Source organism: Canis lupus, chromosome 6 (genome assembly GCF_003254725.2).
Source record: "Canis lupus dingo isolate Sandy chromosome 6, ASM325472v2, whole genome shotgun sequence".
Classification (NCBI taxonomy): Eukaryota; Metazoa; Chordata; class Mammalia; order Carnivora; family Canidae; genus Canis; species Canis lupus.
The window spans coordinates 37963121-37981607 of NC_064248.1; the positions used below are offsets into that span (position 1 = coordinate 37963121).

The window sequence follows — 18487 nt, forward strand, 5'->3', positions numbered from 1 at the left end:
CTCTCTGTGACTATCATAAATAAATAAATTTTTTTTTTTAAAGTGAGCATTGTTGGGGATCCCTGGGTGGCTCAGCGGTTGAGCGTCTGCCTTTGGCTTGGGGCCTGATCCTGCAGTCCTGGGATCGTCCCACATCGGGCTCCCTGCATGGAGCCTACTTCTCCCTCTGCGTGTGTCTCTCATGAATTAAAAACAAACAAACAAACAAACAAAACTACTCATTTGAAAAAAAAAAAGTGAGCATTGTTTTTTTTTTTGTTTTTTTTTTTTTTTTTGTGAGCATTGTTTTAATCTGTTCTTACACTCCTACGTCTATGGATATTTCTAATGTAAGTCTGGAATATTTCTATATAAGTGTTTTGTTGATGATTCAAAAGTCTATCAAGGATTGCTTTCCATAGCACCGTGAATAAATAAAAGGTATCTGTTTTGCAAACCACATAGTTTCCATACCATGGAAGTGCCATATTTTATTTAAAGTTCCTTACTCTTGGACATTTATATTGTTTCCTTTTTTCTGTATTTGTAGATCATTTATACAAACACCCACCTTCCAACATTTGCTTAACAATTTGCTGGAGGGCTTGTGTCAAAACTGTTCTGTGAAGACTGCTGGAGTGAATGTTTCTGGGCTCCCTCCCCTCCCTCTACCCGCCCCGTGGAAAACTGCACAAGGGAAAAGGAACCTGAAAAAAGTCCCTTCTTCTAGGTGTAGACTTAGTGTTCTTCCATCGCCCTCTATTGGCAAAGGCTAACATCAAGTTGGCGAGCTAAGGAGGTCTACAAGCTCTAATATCACAAAACCAGACAAAAAAAAGTGTATTGGGGGCTGAGAAACAAATTAATAGCTGGTACACTTACCATATATTTTACTGGGTACTGCTGGTATAGGGCAAATTACTTGTATACAATTACATTGACCACCCAATAACACTTTTTTAAAAAAGATTTTTATTTATATATTTGAGAGAGAGAGAGAGAGCACGAGTAGGGAGGAGGGAAAAGCAGACTCCCCGCTGAGCAGGGAGCCCAACGTGGGACTCCATCCAAGGACCTTGGGATCATGACCTGAGCAGAAAGAAAGCAGATGTTCAACTGACTGAGCCACCCAGGCACCCACTTTCTTTTCTTTCTGAAAGCATTTTAGTTTATTTTTCTAACTAGGAACTATAATCTGTAAATAATGAAAAAGTCAAAATTTCCTTTCTGGGAAACTTATACTCATTTCCAGGATTTATACTCATTATTTTTCTTAATCCAGAACTCTCTAAACAATGTTAAAAATTGAGAACAGAAGGCATCACTGTCTTGGTTAATGAAAATACTTTTAATGGTCTACAGTTGCCCATTGTTTTTCTCTGATATATAACTATTGCCTGTATTAAGGAGCATCTATTCCCATTTGCAGCAGAAAGACTACCATTTTGTTCCCCCAATATCAGTTTTCTCCTTCTACAGTAAGAATTTTTCAATGGGCACATGGCGATTCAGAATAAGGAGCATATTTTCCCAGGCTTCTCTGCAGCTAAGTATGGCCACGTAATTGAATTGAAGGCAATGAGATGTGACCAGACATGATGTATGTATCTTACATAGAAAAAGGATGGGTCCTGCTTCCTATTCTTTTTTCACTAGCTGCTAGCAGGAATTTGGACATTGTGGCAGGGACCATGCAGATGAGTAACACCGAGGTATCAAAGCAGTAAGAGAGAAAGTACTGGATTCCTGATGATTGTGAAGCCACCAAACTAGCTCCAGGTTTATATGCAGGCAGTGATGTGAGAAATAGATACCATGTTTAAGCCACTGTTATTTCAGACTTCCATTACAACCAATGTACACACTAGCATTACTGCCTATGAGGTTTTGTTTTGTTTTGTTTTGTTTTGTTTTTCATTAAGAATAGAACATAAGGGCAGCCTGGATGGCTCAGCGGTTTAGCGCTGCCTTCTGCCAGGGCATGATCCTGGAGACCAGGGGTTGAGTCCCATATCCGGCTCCCTGCATGGAGCCTGCTTCTCCCTCTGCCTGTGTCACTGCCTCTCTCTCTCTTTCTCTCTCTGTGTGTGTCTCTCATGAGTAAATAAATAAAATCTTTAAAAAAAAAGAATAGGACATAAAAAAATATTTTTTTATAATTTCTCCCATGGAGAACTTTCATGTCTTCCTGACTAAATTTTGATAGTATTTTTGTTTTTCTAGGAAATCATCCCTTTCATCTACAACTTCAAATTTCTTAATATATAAGTGTACATAGCATTCCCATTTAACTAAAATGTTAAAAATCAGCATATGTGGTTAAATCTTCTTTGTTTGGGATCATAGGATGGTGCTTTAATGGTGGTGGAGCAGTAGGCTAGGAAGAGTCTGGGGGTCTGTTGACTTTGTAGGATAGGCCTGCCATACCAGTCCTGACATAAGGCTGCCTATTTCCAGCCCACCTGCACATATTACCTTGAGAAATGCACTTACACCTTGGTTAAGATCCTATTTTGGATTTCTGTTATTCATAGTTGAATTGAATCCTAAGTGATCCACTGTCTCTCAGGGTTGTTATAAGGATTCAATAAATGAGGGGTGCCTGGGTGGTGGCTCAGTTGATTAAGCATCAGCCTTCAGCTCATCATGATCTCAGAGTCCTGGGATGGAGCTACACATCAAGCTCCCTGCTCAGCGAGGTGTCTGCTTTTCCCTCACCCTCTTCTTCTCCCCCTCACCTGTGCTCTTGTACTCTCTCTCTCAAATAAAATCTTAAAAAAAAAAAAAAAAAGGATTAAATAAATGAGGAAGACATGTAGAGCACTTAGCCCAGAACTCTTAACACATAGGAAGTGCTCAATAAAGAGCTGTTTGTCCCAGGGAGTTACGCATTGCCAGGAACCTGTCACAGGGACATGCCCACAGGAGCATCCTAATGGGCATGAGAGGCTGCAGAATTTAGGCCTTCCAGGCATTTTTCCACTTTCCCGTGAAGATTTGAGCCCAAATTGTTCTGGTCAGTGGCCTATCGGGTTGTGGTAATAATCTTCACGACTAGCCTCAACCTTTGTCAGTTGAGAACAGAAAAACTGGGGTGCTCCAGGAGGTGACAGAGGTGCAGGCCACACATCACAGGCTGGCGGAGGAGCATGAGGATGAGGGAAGTTGGAGCATTCTCATAACCTCCCTTTCTCCATCCTCTGCTGTACACCAAGGAGAAACCCCAGACCATAGCCCCTGGCAAGTGGTCTAGGTCACCTCCCCCCCTTCCCTCCCACCGGAGGTGTCATTTTAGCTCCTGGCACATCAGTCTCTTCCTCGTGGCAGGGTCTTTATTCATTCTGCTCCCCTTGCTTGGAAGGTTGTCCCCAAATCCTTGTAAAATGGCCTCTTGTCATTCTCCAAGTCCCGGCTTAATGCTCCCGCCTTGAGCGGGGTCCTCTGACAGTCCGCTCCTAACAGGCTCCATTGCCTTCCCGCTCCATTCCTTCCGGTACCTGTCACTACTTGAGAGCAGTGTTTGTGCCACTCACGGGCTCGGCGGTCTCCCTCACTAGGCCGGAACCCCTTGCGGTCAGGGATCCCGTCTGGCTCTGGCATCGCGTATTCCTAGACGTTTAGCAAAGAACCTGGAACGCAGGCATTCATTTTGTATTTGAAAAGCGAAGGAGGGATCCCTGTCCCTGGGTGGCGCAGCGGTTTGGCGCCTGCCTTTGGCCCAGGGCGCGATCCTGGAGACCCGGGATCGAATCCCACGTCGGGCTCCCTGCATGGAGCCTGCTTCTCCCTCTGCCTGTCTCTGCCTCTCTCTCTGTGTGACTAACATAAATTAAAAAAAAATAAATAATAAAGAAAAGCGAAGGAGTGAACGCAGCGAAGCCTCCACCTAACGTTTCCCGCCCTTTACCTCCCCCACTCTTTACCTCCCCCCGCTCCCTGCCCTGACCTCGGAAGGTGCCAGGGCGCCGGCGGCAGGTGGTCCCCCGAGCCGCCAGCCGCGAGACACCCGAGCTGGGAGCTGGAAGCCGGAAGCGGCTCCGGCCGGGGCCCCCGCCCGCGCCCTCTCTAGGAACGCGGGAGGTTCGGCATCTCGGTGGTAGGCCCAGGGCCGGCTGTGAGGGAGTCCAGCTCCCGCTGGTGGGTCCCTCCGGCAACTGCTGCTCCGCGGAGCGGGTAAAGGGGAGCGTCGAAGAGGACCAGTTCGGATGTTGCCGGGCAACCGCGCTGCGTGGGAGAGGAGAGAAGCGGACGTAATGGGTCGGTTCCGCTGGAGCCCGCCCCTCGCCCCGCCCAGACACCCGATTGGCTAAGGGCAGCGCTGGTGGGCGGGGCTTCCGGAAACCCACCCTCCGCGCTGCGAGGCCACCCAGCGAGGTTGGCCCTTCGAACCAGCTCTCCCGCCCCAGTCCCGGCGGTGCTACCCGCGGAGTCGCCCCTAGCTGGGGAGACAACCCCGGCCCGGGGAGGTTAGGCTGGGCCGTGCCTTGGGGCCGCTCCGGGAGGGTGGGCACTCCGCAGGGCTAGTCCCACCTCTGCCCTCCCGGGCAGGCGAACGGTGAGCATCCGGGTGGGGCTCCCCGAGGCCCAGAAGCCGGGAGGAAGCAGGCCAGAGAGGCCGAGCCCTTCCCGGGCGTCCCCCGCCCAGCCAGGTCACGAACAGCCGTCAGCCTCGCCAGGCCTTTCCACGACACCTCCACTACCTCTGCAGTCTTGGTTTCTCTCGTCAGACGTTTTCTAAACTGCCAAGTACCACTCCTAAGACGTTCTCGCCCGCTCTGTCCCAGAATGGTGACCTCTGGATGGGCCTCTAGAGACAGGTGGACTGAGACCCACGGGGCCCTCGGAATCATGTTCCTCTGGTGCCATGAACAGTTTTTCCAGGTCTCTGAGTTTCTCAGAGGCCAGAGTGGAGTCTTTAAATGATTCCCCTGGCTCACTCCACAGGTCTCTAAGTGGTTTAAGGCCTGGCACAGTGGCCAGAAAGACCAAGGAAGCAAACACCCAGCAAGTAAGTACTCTGTGCTAAGCTTGCACCAAGTACCAAAGCTCCCAGTACCGTTTTAACAAGTGTCCTTCCCACCTCTCTTTCATCTCAAGCTCCTGAGAGCAGCAGGCTTCCTTTATGTGATCAAGTCCCCCACAGCCCCTTACACTGAGCCAAGCAGAGAAATCCCATTTCTGAGTGATGGGAGCCATGAAGACAAGCTGGAGGAAACAGCTTTCTTTCTCACCTCTTCAAGAAAGAGCCATCTAATTCGCTCAGTCCTGCCAGCAACCCAACCCCAGATCCCACGGAGACCTCCCAGACACAACCAAGTTCTGCCTGGGCTCCCGCTAGTCAGCAGCTTTCTGGCACCTGGCTGATGACCTGCTCCCCGACGCCATCTCCAGCGGAGTCCAGTCCCCCTGAAGGTTGAGTCTACGGCCTGTTGCGCTCTTTTTAGACAGCCCTACCTCATACCAGGAGTTGTCGGAGTGCATGGAATCTGGGGGATTGACACCATGAAATTCCTGGACCTGCACCCACCTTCCAGCTGTCTGGTTGTTGGCTAAGTTATTGGGCCTCTCAGCTGTTTCCTCATCTATAGGACCGGGACGGAGTCCACTGCTCAGCATTGTGGAGATCAGAAGTGACCTATCCACAGCACTTGGCCGCACGCCCGGCAGGGCAGCTGCTCAAATGTCAGCTATTACTATTGTCGATCCCCTCCCTTGTTTGAGCCACCCCGCGGACCCCCTGATCCAGGGAGGCAGGTGGAGTTTCAACGGCCTCCCTCATGCAGATGTCCCCAAGGTCAGTTGGTGTCAGAACTGAAATTTGAGCTACAAATCCTGGATAATAAGCAGGCTGAGCCCATTCCTCCCCAGGGGAAAAAAAAAAGAGAGAATGGAAAATAGCTACAGAGGTCAAAAAGCAAAAGGCTAAGAGTAAAAGATCCAGACACGGGCAGATAGGGCAAATTATAAAGGACATGTACAAAGTGGCCAATGGGGTGAGAAGTAGCAGAGGGAGGTGGCAGCAGCCTCAGAAGGCACCAGAAGGGACGGCGGTCCCTGGTAAGGGAGGAATCCTTACTGGGTTACGGCCGGGCCCCATTGGAAACACATAGAAAATGTCCAGTCACAAAACAGGCTCCCAGTGCCTGTGACAGGAGACAGGGAGGGCTCAGCCCTGCTCCAGCTCCCAAACAGAAGAGCCAACGGAGGGTCCTGGGCTCAGGCAATGCCCGGAGACCGAGACTGATGGCCGCAGCACCGGACCGCCCCTCCGGGGGATCCATGGCCTCAGAAGTGGCTGGTTGGCTTCAGGTTTGGAAACCTCTTTGCCCAGAAGCGTGTGCTTGTGATACAGATGCTCTGGAATGGCCCCAAGTCAGGTCAGGGCTGGGAAGGAGAGTATCAACCCCCAAGCGGTGACTAAGGGATGCCTCAGCCATGCTGACACGGCTTCCCCAGCAGCCCCCCAAGTTGGACTCACCACCAGGACCCCACGAGACAGAGCATGAGCGGTGATGGGAATTCCAAGGCCTTTAATTCGTACCTCGTGAGCCTGCGCCTCACCCTAGCTCCTGTGTCGCCATGCCCCACCCCATGCCAGCACCTCCCACTCCCTTCCCACACCCCCTCTCACGCTGCCCTTGTGCCTCCCCCATGCTGGTCCCCCCTCCCGGCCTCCTAAGTGGGAGCAGGCGGGGGTGCAGCCAGAGCCCCCGCCGCCCCCAGCATCAGCATGGCCAGGGCCTTGGGCCCTGTCGTGTGGATCTTCTCGTGCCGGTGCAGGTTGGAGCGCCGACTGAAGCTCTTGCCACAGAGAGGGCAGGAGTAGGGCCGGACGCCACGATGGGTGCGCTGGTGGGCCGTGAGGTGTGAGCTGTGGCTGAAGCTCTTGCCACAGTCGAGGCAGTGGTAGGGCTTCTCGCCGGTGTGCGTGCGGTTGTGAGCAATGAGGTTGGAGCGCTGGCTGAAGCACTTGCCGCACTCAGGGCACGGGTAGGGCTTGACCCCGGTGTGGGTGCGCTGATGGGTGACCAGGGCCGAGCTCTGTGTGAAGCACTTGCTGCAGATGGGGCACTTGTGGGGCTTGGCGCCCGTGTGGGTGCCCTGGTGGGTGACCAGGTCCGAGCGGCGGGTGAAGCGCTTGGCACAGCGGTCGCACACGTAGGGCTTCTCACCCGTGTGGATGCGCTGGTGCTGGATCAGCGTCGAATGGTGACTGAAGCTCTTCCAGCAGGAGGGGCAGGTATAGGGCTTCTCACCCGTGTGGATGATCTGGTGCTGGATGAGGTGTGAGCTGCGGCCAAAGCGCTTGCCGCAGTCCGTGCAGGCGTACGGCTTCTCGCCCGTGTGCGTGCGCCGGTGGGTGACCAGGTGGGAGTGCCAGCTGAAGCCCTTGCCGCACTGCTCGCACTTGTAAGTCTTCTTGTTGGTGTCACCGTCGGGGGTCAGGCCCTCCTCGCTGCTCTCAGGGGTGCCCGTCCACCCCTCTCGGGGTTTCTCTGGGAGGCGGCCCTCCTGGGCTTTTGTGAGGCTGGTGTCAGGCGGGGCTGGTTTTGCCTGTCTCTCCTCTGGGGGACCTGGCTGCCCATCGTCTTTGGCTGGCCCAGAGCTCTGGCCGCTGCCTACTTGCTGCCCGCACTGCAGGACATCCCCCTGGGCTTTCCCCACCCTGCTTCTGAAAGACTTCACCTCCCCAAAGGCTGCCAGGGACGGGGCCGGCTCCTCCTTCCCCACCTCAATGACTCCTGGAGAGAGAGGGTTTCCAGCAAGAGAGAGACTTTCGTGAGGGACCCAGGGTAATTCTGGAAATGGAGATAAGAGCGAGGATCCCGGAAGTAAAAGCCACTCCCTGCAGAGGACAGGAAGCTGGCAGCCCTGCGCCTGGCAGGGCCACGTGTCTGTGCCCCAGGTGAAACAGCCATGCTGACAAGGGGCACCCCATAGCACCCCCATGCCATGGCACCCACCCACCTGCCACCTCTGCACGTACCTGTCTTCTCTTCCTCCTCATCTCCCATCTGCTGGCACGAGCTCGAGGCCTCACCCTTGCCCTGTCCTTGGGAGGTCCAGAAAGGTCTGCTGAAGGGAAATCCTGGCCAAAAAGAGACAGGAGATGCTGTACAGCAGGAAACGCCCACCACCCCCAGGAAACACCACGTGAAGAGGGAAAAGTGGGGAGACAGCTCTGCAAACATGGGGTAAAACTATATGAGCTACCTCACTTGGGGTCAGGTGTCCACCCCTCTCTAGGAAGCACACTGCAGGCTGACTGCCAGACACAGTCTCCTGAGGGGCTCCATCTCGTTTCCCTGAGCGAGCACCAGGAGTAAAGGGAGAGGGCTGGTGAGGTCAGCTGCCAACAAACCGCCTTCCGTCACACGGGCCCCTGGCAGCAGGCCCAGCAATGTCTCCCAGGCCTGCATCTTCCCAGACCACGAGCAAAAAGGACTCCTGGAGGAGGGACAGTAGGTGGAGGAAGCCCAGTGAAGGGGGTTTGGGGTAAAAGGCTGGGGGTGCAGACCACCCCGAAGTCAAGGACCAATGGCCCACTGGCCAAGTCCCCTGGGGCCATGGCCTGGGGATTCTGGTCTAGTCAGCAAGAGAGCAGCGGGGCCCAGGTTCCATGCCCTGATCCACGCCCTATGGGAGGGAAAGAATACACTGGACCCAGCAGTGAGTTTAGGGCATTTGTGAGGCTTGCTGTCGGGCTGCAAATGGGTGCTAAGTTCCCTCTAATTTCCCAGGACTTGCCTAGACCTGCCGGCCTGGGCCCTGGGGAGTGCTAACGATGGGTGATGAGCAAATAATTAAAGGAGTGAGCTGCCCTGACTCTGAGGCCCACCCCCGAAGTCAAGGGTGGAGTGACCAGCCCCCGGCTCCCCTGGGCTAGCAAGTATGCCCCTGGTGTGTACGGACGGACAGACAGACAGGACGTGTAAATGAATGGCAATGAAGGAATGAGCACCAGCAGTTGTCCATAAGACCTCCTAAATTCTGCCAACAAAACCAGAGTCTGAAACTGAGGAGTCAAGGTGCTGGGACTTTACTTACCACGAGAAACAAGGCCCCTCGGGGTGGATGTGACAGCTCAGGATCCGGGGGCCTGGGGACACTAGCTGGCACCAGTACCCCCCAGCCCCAGCAGGCAGCCCCTGCTCTCTGGACAGACGCCTCTCAGGTGGGGCTCTGAGGAGCAGGACGGTGGGACCGAGGAGCAGGACCTCTAGGTCAGCACTGCCGGACGCAGCGGCCACTAGCCACATGGGGCTATTGCAATTCAAACTTGAGCCGATTAGAACAAAATAAAATATAAACTTGGTAGCTCCAGCCACATTTCTAGTGCTGAGCAGCCACCCCTGGCTGGTGGTTCCCATATCAGCACAGAACAGAGTGGCCCAGATGAACAATGAGAAGGAGCTTAAGCCCCGGAAGGTGAGGAGGAGATGACGGAGACACGGCCTCCCTCTGGCTTCAGGCCTTAGGAGGTGGCCACCGCCAGCACCTCTCGGGCCCTTACCCAAGGCCAGCCCATTCCTCTTCTGCAGGACGTCCCTGTAGAAGCTCTGCTGCGTGTGGTCCAGCCGCCCCCACTCCTCTCGGGAGAGGTACAGAGCCACATCCTCAAAGGTCACCGGCATCTGAAACCACACAAAATGCCCACTCTCCAGGACATGTCGGGACACCCTGTCGGGGCGCAATGGCTCCAGGATGAGGGGAGCCCCCTGGCCCCCAACCCGCTGCGGACCAAGAGTGAGGTCTGTCGTCACGTCCGAGGGTGAAGCAGGACAGCCGCCCAGGCAGCTGTGTACCACAGAAGACAAGAGACAAAGCCAAGGGTCCTTTCTGGGCACCGCAGGCAAAGCTCAGGCTCTCTGAGCACGTTCCCCTCTGGCCCCTCCCTCAGGCCCAGGGCTCAGACCCAGACGAGGATCCACAGGGTGATCCACAGCCAGAGATGCTGTTCCCCCACACCCCTCTGCTCCTGCTCCAGCCTCACACCAGAGCAGGGACACTCACCTGGGACCAGGCGCTGAGGAGTGCTGCAGCCATCTGCCGGTCCCTGGTCCTCTCCTCCCGAGAAAGCACAGGGATCTGGGGGGAGGGGAGGGCTGAGAGAGGAGAGAGGTCCTCAGGGAGGCCACCTCATCCTGCTGGGCCCCGCTGCTCCCCTGAGGGGACTCAGGCCTGGCTCACCAGGGACACCACAGCTGCTTCAAACTCCACCCCCGACCTGACCCAAGAAAAGGGTCAGCAGGCTCTGAGGCTGTGCGGGAGCGGCCTCTGAGGAGCAGGTGGGTGGACATCCAGGCATTTCCATGGCCAGAGAGCTCGTGCCCTCTCCACCTATGCTGCGAGCCTCTGCCTTTCCAAACCACAGCTGACACCCGAGAAAGTGCCTCTCGAAACATCCCTCTCCATCCCTCTCCTCACCTCCACTAGGCAGGAAAAGAGTTTTCTCCTTAGAGCCCTGGCTTAGGGACACCCAGCTTGGCACTCCTGGTACCCCGTCCCCCTGCAATGCACCCTCAGGGTGGGGCTCTTCTGGCTCCATCTTGATATGGGGTGAGTCCCAAGCAGCTCCCAAAGGCACCGTCTCCTCTGACTCAGAGAGCATTTCTTGACAAGGATGCCCATGACCTGGAACCTAGGAATGACAGCCCCCATCAGCACCTGGGCAGAGAATAGGAGACACAGCCTAGCTCCCCACCTGAGGTCCTGGGGCCAACACCCAGGGTGGCCACACACACCCAAATACAAGGCACAGCTTGAAGGACTGGCCTTGCTTCCTTCTGCTGGTCCTGGGGACCCACACATCTCTAGTTCACCTCCACAAGCTGGGGCAGCAGGGGAAGGCAAGAAGGCTCAAGGCCAGGCCAGGTGCCCACGATGCAGATGCTTTCTCAATTCCAGCCTCGTGCCTCCCACAGAAGTGTGGACTGTTATACTTTTACATTAAGGAAACCGGGTGCCTGAGTGGCTCGGTCGGGTTAGGTGTCTGCCTTCAGCTCAGGTCGTGATCCCCAGGGTCCCAGGATCAAGTCCTACATGGGAGTCCCTGCTCAACAAGGGATCTGCTTATCCCTCTCCCTCTGCTCCCCCACCCACCTACCCTGCTCATGCTCTCCCAAATCCATAAAAAAATAATTTTTTTAATTAAAAAAAAAAAACCATTGAGGAAACCAAGTGCCGTGTATTGAATGGAGTCCCCCCAAATTTCATGTCTGCTCAAAACCTCAGAATGTTACCTTATTTGGAAAGGTCTTTGCTGATGTAATTAGTTAATGATCTAGAAATGAAATCATCCTGCATTTAGACCAGACCCTAAACCCAATGACTAGTGTCCTTATAAGAGGAAAAGACACAGAAACACAGAAAAAGCCACGTGAAGATGGCAGCAGAGCTGGGGTGAAGCCAAGGGACACCTGGAGCCACCAGATGCTGAGAGGCAGAAGGGTCCTCCCCTAGAGTTTGGGAGGAGGCCCTGCCAACACCTTGATTTGGGATTTCTGGCCTCCAGAACTGAGGGAATAAATTCTGGTTGTTACACAGACACAGGAAACTGACACACTCAGGCTCAGAGATGAGACAACAGCCGAAGATCACAGGGCCCGCGAGTGCTCAGCAGGGACTGGAACTCAAGGTGACTCACAAGTCAACTCCAGGGCCACCATTTCTTGAAGATGACAGGGCGGTAGCATGTGGCCTTGGGCCATTTCCAGGCTGACTCAATTTGGTCTCAGAAGTGGGAGTTTTGGGGTTTGTAGAAAAAAGAAAAAAGCCCAAGGGTACCACTAACCGTGCCCGGACCTGCGCCCACCTTGGTCTGACGGAAGGAAAACCTCCTGGCTCTTGCCTGGCACGACCCAGCACAAGGGCACTTCCAGGGTCCTCCCCCCTGGTCCTTGCATCCTCACAGCAGCCTCAGCTCCGGGTCCCCGGGACAGACTCAGGCAACCAGGACTCAAATCCAGGCCAGCCCCTCACCCACTGCTGAACCTAGAGTGGGCACTGCCTTCCCACAAACCTCTTCAGTTTGAGGAAAGTCACTTCCTTTGCACAGGGAGGCCCCTGGGGACGCCTCACTGCCATCCACAGCACAGGGACTGGTCAGGCGTCTCTGTCCAGCCCCCCGAGCTCCGCCTACAGAAGGTCTCCAAGGGAAGGACCCTAGACCAGGAGCTGGAGTGCCTGGAAGCCCCCTGGGCCAGATAGCCTCCGAGACCCAGCTGCTCTGCCTCACGCACAGATAAGCTGTGACAAAGAGCTGCACACTGGAACATTCTGGATAAACAAAGTGGTGCCAGTAATCATTACCATGCTACCGTGTAAGTTGACAGAACCAAACAGCAGCAAAGAATGTCAGGGACTCTGAAGCCGTCAGTCTACAAAGGCATCACGGAAGGGAAAGGAAACAGCGTGGACACCCCTTTGTGCCTCTCTGGTACGGATACTGGACAACTAAGACACACGGTCCCTGACTTACAACGGCCCAACTTAACCGGCTTTCAACTTCAAGATGGCACGGAAGTGACACGCACTCATTAGAAACCGTACTTCGAACTTTGCAACAGTCTCCTCTGCCTGGCTGGCGGTGAGTGGCTCGGTTGTCCCTGGGGCTGCCGGGCGGCAGGTGCCACGGCTCTGTCAGCCCCGTGGTCATGAGCGTCAGCGACCGGCAGACTGACCAGGGCTGTCTCTCCTGCCATTCTGTTTTTCTCTCTCAGTATGGCGTCCAGTACATTCCCATGAGATGCTCAGTGCTCTTTTATAGAATAGATTTTGTGTGAGGTGATTTTGCCCAGCTGCAGGCTGCTGTAAGTGTCCTGAGCACGTCTGAGTAGGTGAGATGAAGCTGTGATGCTCAGTAGGTTAGCATGTTAGATGCATTCTTGACTTCTGGTTGTAAGTCGGGGAAGACCTGCACTTGATGTGTGTTTGAACTTACAGCCCCTGGAAATACTAGTTGAGGTGCCATAGGTTTCTCTAACCTAGGTTCTAGGGGCTGTGCATGTTATTCTATGTGTTACAATAATTACCTTCTCGGAGCCTCCCAACCTCCTGGATGAGACAGGTGAGAGCAGCAGATGTATGATAGACATTTTATACATGACACACCTGGTTCCCAGAGGTCAGGGGACTTGCCCAAGGTCACACACCTGGCTGCAGCTGATTCATATTCCTTTCATTCCAAGCCCAGTGGCCCTGGTCCCCGCGCAGTTTGTAATCACACCCGTGGGCAACAGGTATGGGAAGGCCTAGGTGCTGAGACCCAGAGAGAGGGGAGGGGGTGGTCCTAGGCAGAAGGGAGGGTAGATGGGGGCTTCCCCGTGTGCTCTGGGCACTGTGCAGAGAGCACCCTCACCAGGAGGACCCCCACGTACCTCCTTGCTATTTCTGGTAGCCTTTGGCTCACCAGGCAAAGCAAAGCAGTTTGATAGCTGTCAATTCCGGGGTGGAAGGCATTTCCTGTCATACCACCGGCTCTTCAACACCTCCCACAAGCCCATCCACCAGCCCTGCACCCAGGCGAGCCTAACTCTCCCATTGGCCTAGAAACCTTGTCTTGAAAATCTGCTCCTGCTCCAATTCCTTCCCGGGCATGCATCCCTCACCCAGCGCCCCGTCCATACCTCTCGGGCTCTCTCCTTGTCCTGGGTGGCCCGGGTGCCTCTGCCGTCTGCAGACATTTCTATCTCAGAGGTAGAAAACACGGCTGGGTCGTTTCTCCCTCTTGTTGGCCAAGCCGTCTCCAGCTTCTGGCCAGAAGCCTGGAAAAAGAGGAAGAAATCAGCCAGCCTCTCTTGGGCACCTCGGAAGCACCGTGAAGATCCCTACGCAGGATCAGACAGACCCATCCTTGGTCCCGATTAGAAATAAAGTCTCCCCGATGCCTTCCAGTGACCTCGCTCACTCTCTCTGAGGTTTTTTGGTTCCTCACTGGACAGAATGCTATCTTGCTTTGTCCCCTTTATCATTTAAGTCAGAACTCTGCTTCTCAGAGCAGCCCCGTTAGGGAGAGCCAGGGCTGGACCTGAAAGGTCTGCAGAGATCCCACAAAACGGGTGCTGCGTGTGTCCGCAGCCGTCACAGGCGGCTCAGCTGGAGAATCGAGGCCCCACTGTCTCCCAGGCCCAGGACACACGCACCCTGCGCTCCGCCTGGCCCGGCCCCACCTGGGCTCCAGAAACAGAGCAGCCCGCGGCGGCAACCTCCCGCCAGGTCCGCCGCTCACGTCCGCTCACGGGCCTGGCCGTGCCCTCCCCTTCCTGAACCTGGGTCCAGACCCCCTCCCTCCCCACCAGCCTGAAGCCTTCCACCTCTGACCCCGGCCCCTCCTGCCAGCCGGCCACGCGCGTGGATCTCGGGATCCACACGCCCCCCGCCCCGTGGCCCTCTCACCGAGGTGGAGGCGGAGGGGGCAGCTTGGTCGGCGGGGGCCCCCGCCCCCAGGAAGGGAGACTCCACAGCCTGCACCGGGCCGGGGAGCCAGGTGGAGACTGGGATTAGGGACAACAGGAAGTCCCTCCCAGATCCCGTTCCCCACGCAGCTGCAGCCCTACAGGGTTCCCGGCTTCAAGGGTTCCGGGCCTGGAGGCCCCGGCCCGGCTGCACCTGCCTCGGCCACGGGGCGAGCCCGAGGTCCGCACCGCCAGCTCACGGTCGCTCTACCTGGCGTTCATTTGTGGCACCAACAAAACGGGAAAATAAATTCTGTGGAAGGATTCTGACATTTGACGTTCCAAAGAGGGCATCGAAGCCGTCCTCACAGGAGGAAGGGCACCGCCGGCGGAGGGGGCACGATGCTCCTGGACACACAGGGCTTCTGGTGTCTCCGTGGAGACGTTCCTGGATTTCACTTAAGGCCACCAGGCCGATGAGCCGGTCCTCTGGGCTCTCCCCAATACTGGCATGGAGTTCTCCTACCCCCAGCCCCAGGCCCCACACCTTGAAAAGACACAGCACCACACGGATTCTTCTAGACCTCCTCCCCCCAGTTGGTTAAGCATCTGCCTTTGGCTCAGATCATGATCTCAGCGTCCTGGTATTGAGCTCCCTGTCGAGATGGGAGCCTGCTTCTCCCTCTCCCTCTGCCATCCTCCACCCCCACTTGTGTTCTCTGGCTCTTTCTGTCAAACAAATAAGTAAAATATTTAAGATTTTATTTATTTATTCATGAGAGACACACAGAGAGAGAGGCAGAGACACAGGCAGAGGGAGAAGCAGGCTCCATGCAGGGAGCCCCTTATGCGGGACTCGATCCCAGGACTCCATGATGACGCCCTGGGCCAAAGGCAGGCTCTAAACCACTGAGCCACTCGGGGATCCCTAAATAAAATATTTTTAAAAATTAGTAAAGTTCTCATAAAATTGATTTTCTTGAAAAATCAGAACACCGGGCAACCCTGGACTCATATTCCCCACATGCGGGATCTGCTCTCACGTTGCTGCATTTGGTCCCCACTTTACCCCTGAAGCATTTTGAATTTGTGACTCTGCTTTTGGAGTTAAACATCTTTTAGGATTCTGATCTATTCTACTGTCAGTTTGAGGAACAAAACATATGAGCCTGGGGGAAGACCTGGGTGGCTCAGTGGTTGAGCTCAGGTCATGAGCCCAGGGTCCTGGGATCAAGTGCCATATCGGGCTCCCCACAGAGAGCCTGCTTCTCCCTCTGCCTGTGTCTCTGCCTCTCTATATGTCTCTCCTGACTAAATAAATACTTTTTAAAAATGAGAGCCTTGGAGTTTGTCTCTGGTCAGTATTTCCAGGCGTTTTAATCCTCAAGGTGAGAGGTATGTCCAAAGTTGTAGCAAAAGTCAATACTATTGTCAAGCCAGAGAGCTACAAACTGAGAAGTCCCAGGGGGCTGTGGAAAAAGATCAACTACTCAGTCTGCGAATGGTTCTCCATCAACAAGGAGCATGATCAACGTCCAGAGTAAAGGAATTCATTCCTGACATAGGCCATTTCAGCCACAGCAGTTGCAGGAGGATCTCAGTCTCAAAAAAGTGTGTGTGTCCTGATTCTTGGGCAAATGTTTCTCTACCACACAAAAGGGGCTACTTTCAGGGACACTGGGGAAGCCCAGCAATTTAGATCCCACCACGGGGTCACCTAAACTAGACCAAATGGAGTCTCAACATTGATTTAACTACTCAGAAAATATTGAGCACTTACTATGTGACAGACTTTAGCCTCTTCTTGGAGATGAGCGGAAATACTTCCAGGGCTGGCTCTAGGACCAAGCAGGTCTAGGAGGAAGAGTCTTCACATTTACTGTGCGGGAAATGCAGTCCCTAAAAGATTTCAGAAAGGTCCCTGGGAAAGCATAGATCAAAAACGCCTCCAGCAAGCAGGCAGCACCATAGATGACCAGTGGCTTGGGTGCCAGATGGTATTAGTGGAGGAGCTTCAGGGACTTCCAGAAATCATATTTTGTTCAAAGGGGGCAGTTGGGGGTTCAGTATTGTCAATTCTTGAAGATTTTTCAAAAGAAACCAGAAGAAAAAGAAGTAGAAGGAGGAGAAGAATTAGGTTTATATGTGAAATATCCTGACTTTTAAATGTTGATGATTCAAATACAAAATTTAAGAACCCCATAGAACTGCAGCAGAAAACACTTGCTGTTTAGCTCATAGGGCACCAGTTTAGGGATGTACTCACCTCAGGAGACTGTCACAAGGAAAACTACCATGTATGGTAGTGCCTGTCTGAGCTTTATTTTTTTTTTTTTAGATTTTATTTATTTATTCATGAGAGACACACACAGAGAGAGAAGCAGAGACACAGCCAGAGGGAGCCTGATGCAGGACTCCATCCAGAGACTCCAGGATCGCTCTGTGGGTGCAAGGCAGGCACTAAACCGCTAAACCCAGGGATCCCCCTGAGCTTTAGACAGAGCAAACACTCAAGGAATGCCAACTCCCACATCTGGTGGCTTCGCTGAGTTTAAGAAGAGATTACCTTTGGGCAGCCCCGATGGCACAGCGGTTTAGTGCTGCCTGCAGCCCGGGGTGTGATCCTGGAGACCCGGAATCAAGTCCCATGTCGGGCTTCTTGCATGGAGCCTGCTTCTCCCTCTGCCTGTGTCTCTGCCTCTCTCTGTCTCTCTCTCTCTCTCTGTCTCTCGTGAATAAATAAATAAATAAATAAATAAATCTATCTTAAAAAAAAAGAATAAATAAATATCTTTAAAAAAGAATAAATAGGGATCCCTGGGTGGCGCAGCGGTTTGGCGCCTGCCTTTGGCCCAGGGCGCGATCCTGGAGACCCGGGATCGAATCCCACATCGGGCTCCCGGTGCATGGAGCCTGCCTCTCCCTCTGACTGTGTCTCTGCCTCTCTCTCTCTCTCTCTCTGTGACTATCATAAATAAATAAAAATTAAAAAAAAAAGAATAAATAAATAATCTTAAAAAAGAAGGATAAATAAATAATCTTTAAAAGAAGAAGAAGAAGAGGTTACATTCTGTAAATAAATCATGATCTGGGATCCCTGGCTGGCTCAGCAGTTTAGCACCTGCCTTTGGCCCAGGGCGAGATCCCGGATCCGGCATGGAGCCTGCTTCTCCCTCTGCCTCTCTCTGTGTGTCATGAAGAATAAATAAAATCTTTAAAAAAAAAAAAAATCGTGATCTACTTTCAGACATTGACTTGAGACATTGACTTGAGAACTAAGACATTGACTTGAGAACTAACTTAGGTCTTACAAAACCACTCGGAATAAGAAAAACTAGAGGGACGCCTGGGTGGCTCAGTGGTTGAGCGTCTGCCTTCAGCTCAGGGCGTGATCCTAGAGTGGGGATCGAGTCTCATATCCGGCTCCCCGCATGCAGCCTGCTTGTCCTGTCCGCCTCTCTGCATCTCTCATGAATAAATACATACAATCTTAAAAAAAAAAAAAAGAAAAGAAAAACTAGACAAAGAAAATCATCTGAAGAAGGAAAAAATGTTTAAAAAAGAAGAAAAAAAAAAAAAAAAGCTTGCACTAATTAAGGCTGTTCAGCCAGGCTGGAGACGGTAAAGCAGAGCTAGCCTTAGGAAGAGAAGAGGGGTAGGTAGATAAAGGAATGCGAGAGAGGCCAAGAAAAACAGGAATAATCGAATAAACAGCAGAGCAGATGTAGAGCAGACTACGGAAAAAAAGGGAATTCCGGTGGAGCCCCAGGAATACAAATTTTTTAAAGAAAATAACAAGAACTCCCAGGGCCGCTGAGCGGCGAACCCGAGCCCTCCCGCCCTGAAGTCAGGCGGCCGCACAAGCCAGCGTTCGCTGCCGCCGGACGCCCCTGAGCCCCGCGCCGGGGAGTCGGCGCCTTCCAGCCCCCCGCCCGCCGGACACCGACGCGGAACGCGTCGCCCAGGCAACGCCACCGCCCCGCCCACGGGAGACGCCGGTGATTGGCTGGCGCCCGACGGCCCCGCCCACCCGGCGATCCAGGGCTCCTCCCGGAGGCCCTTACCTGCGCGCTCCCGCCCGCGCCCTCGAGGGACCGCCCCGCCGAGGAGGG

The 18487-nt window shown here is 53.8% G+C and overlaps 1 protein-coding gene across 5 annotated transcripts; it reads right to left on the reverse strand.

Annotated features, from left to right (window-relative positions):
* Positions 1-6494: 6494 nt before the first annotated feature.
* Positions 6495-16382, reverse strand: ZNF205 (zinc finger protein 205). 5 transcript variants are annotated; one of them, XM_025416754.3, is made up of 7 exons: positions 16156-16382; positions 13608-13745; positions 10408-10621; positions 9994-10085; positions 9494-9614; positions 7967-8068; positions 6495-7778 (listed from the first exon to the last, which is right to left on the reverse strand). In XM_025416754.3, exons 2-7 carry the CDS (start codon positions 13662-13664, stop codon positions 6655-6657), a joined length of 1710 nt encoding a protein of 569 aa, XP_025272539.1. In that variant the 5' UTR covers positions 13665-13745; positions 16156-16382; the 3' UTR covers positions 6495-6654. The 5 variants fall into 5 exon arrangements, with proteins under 5 accessions (XP_025272539.1, XP_025272540.1, XP_025272538.1 ...); XM_025416755.3 differs by lacking the exon at positions 16156-16382 and adding an exon at positions 14377-14512 and having other exon boundaries at positions 6495-7721; XM_025416753.3 differs by lacking the exon at positions 16156-16382 and adding an exon at positions 14377-14512.
* Positions 16383-18487: the final 2105 nt, after the last annotated feature.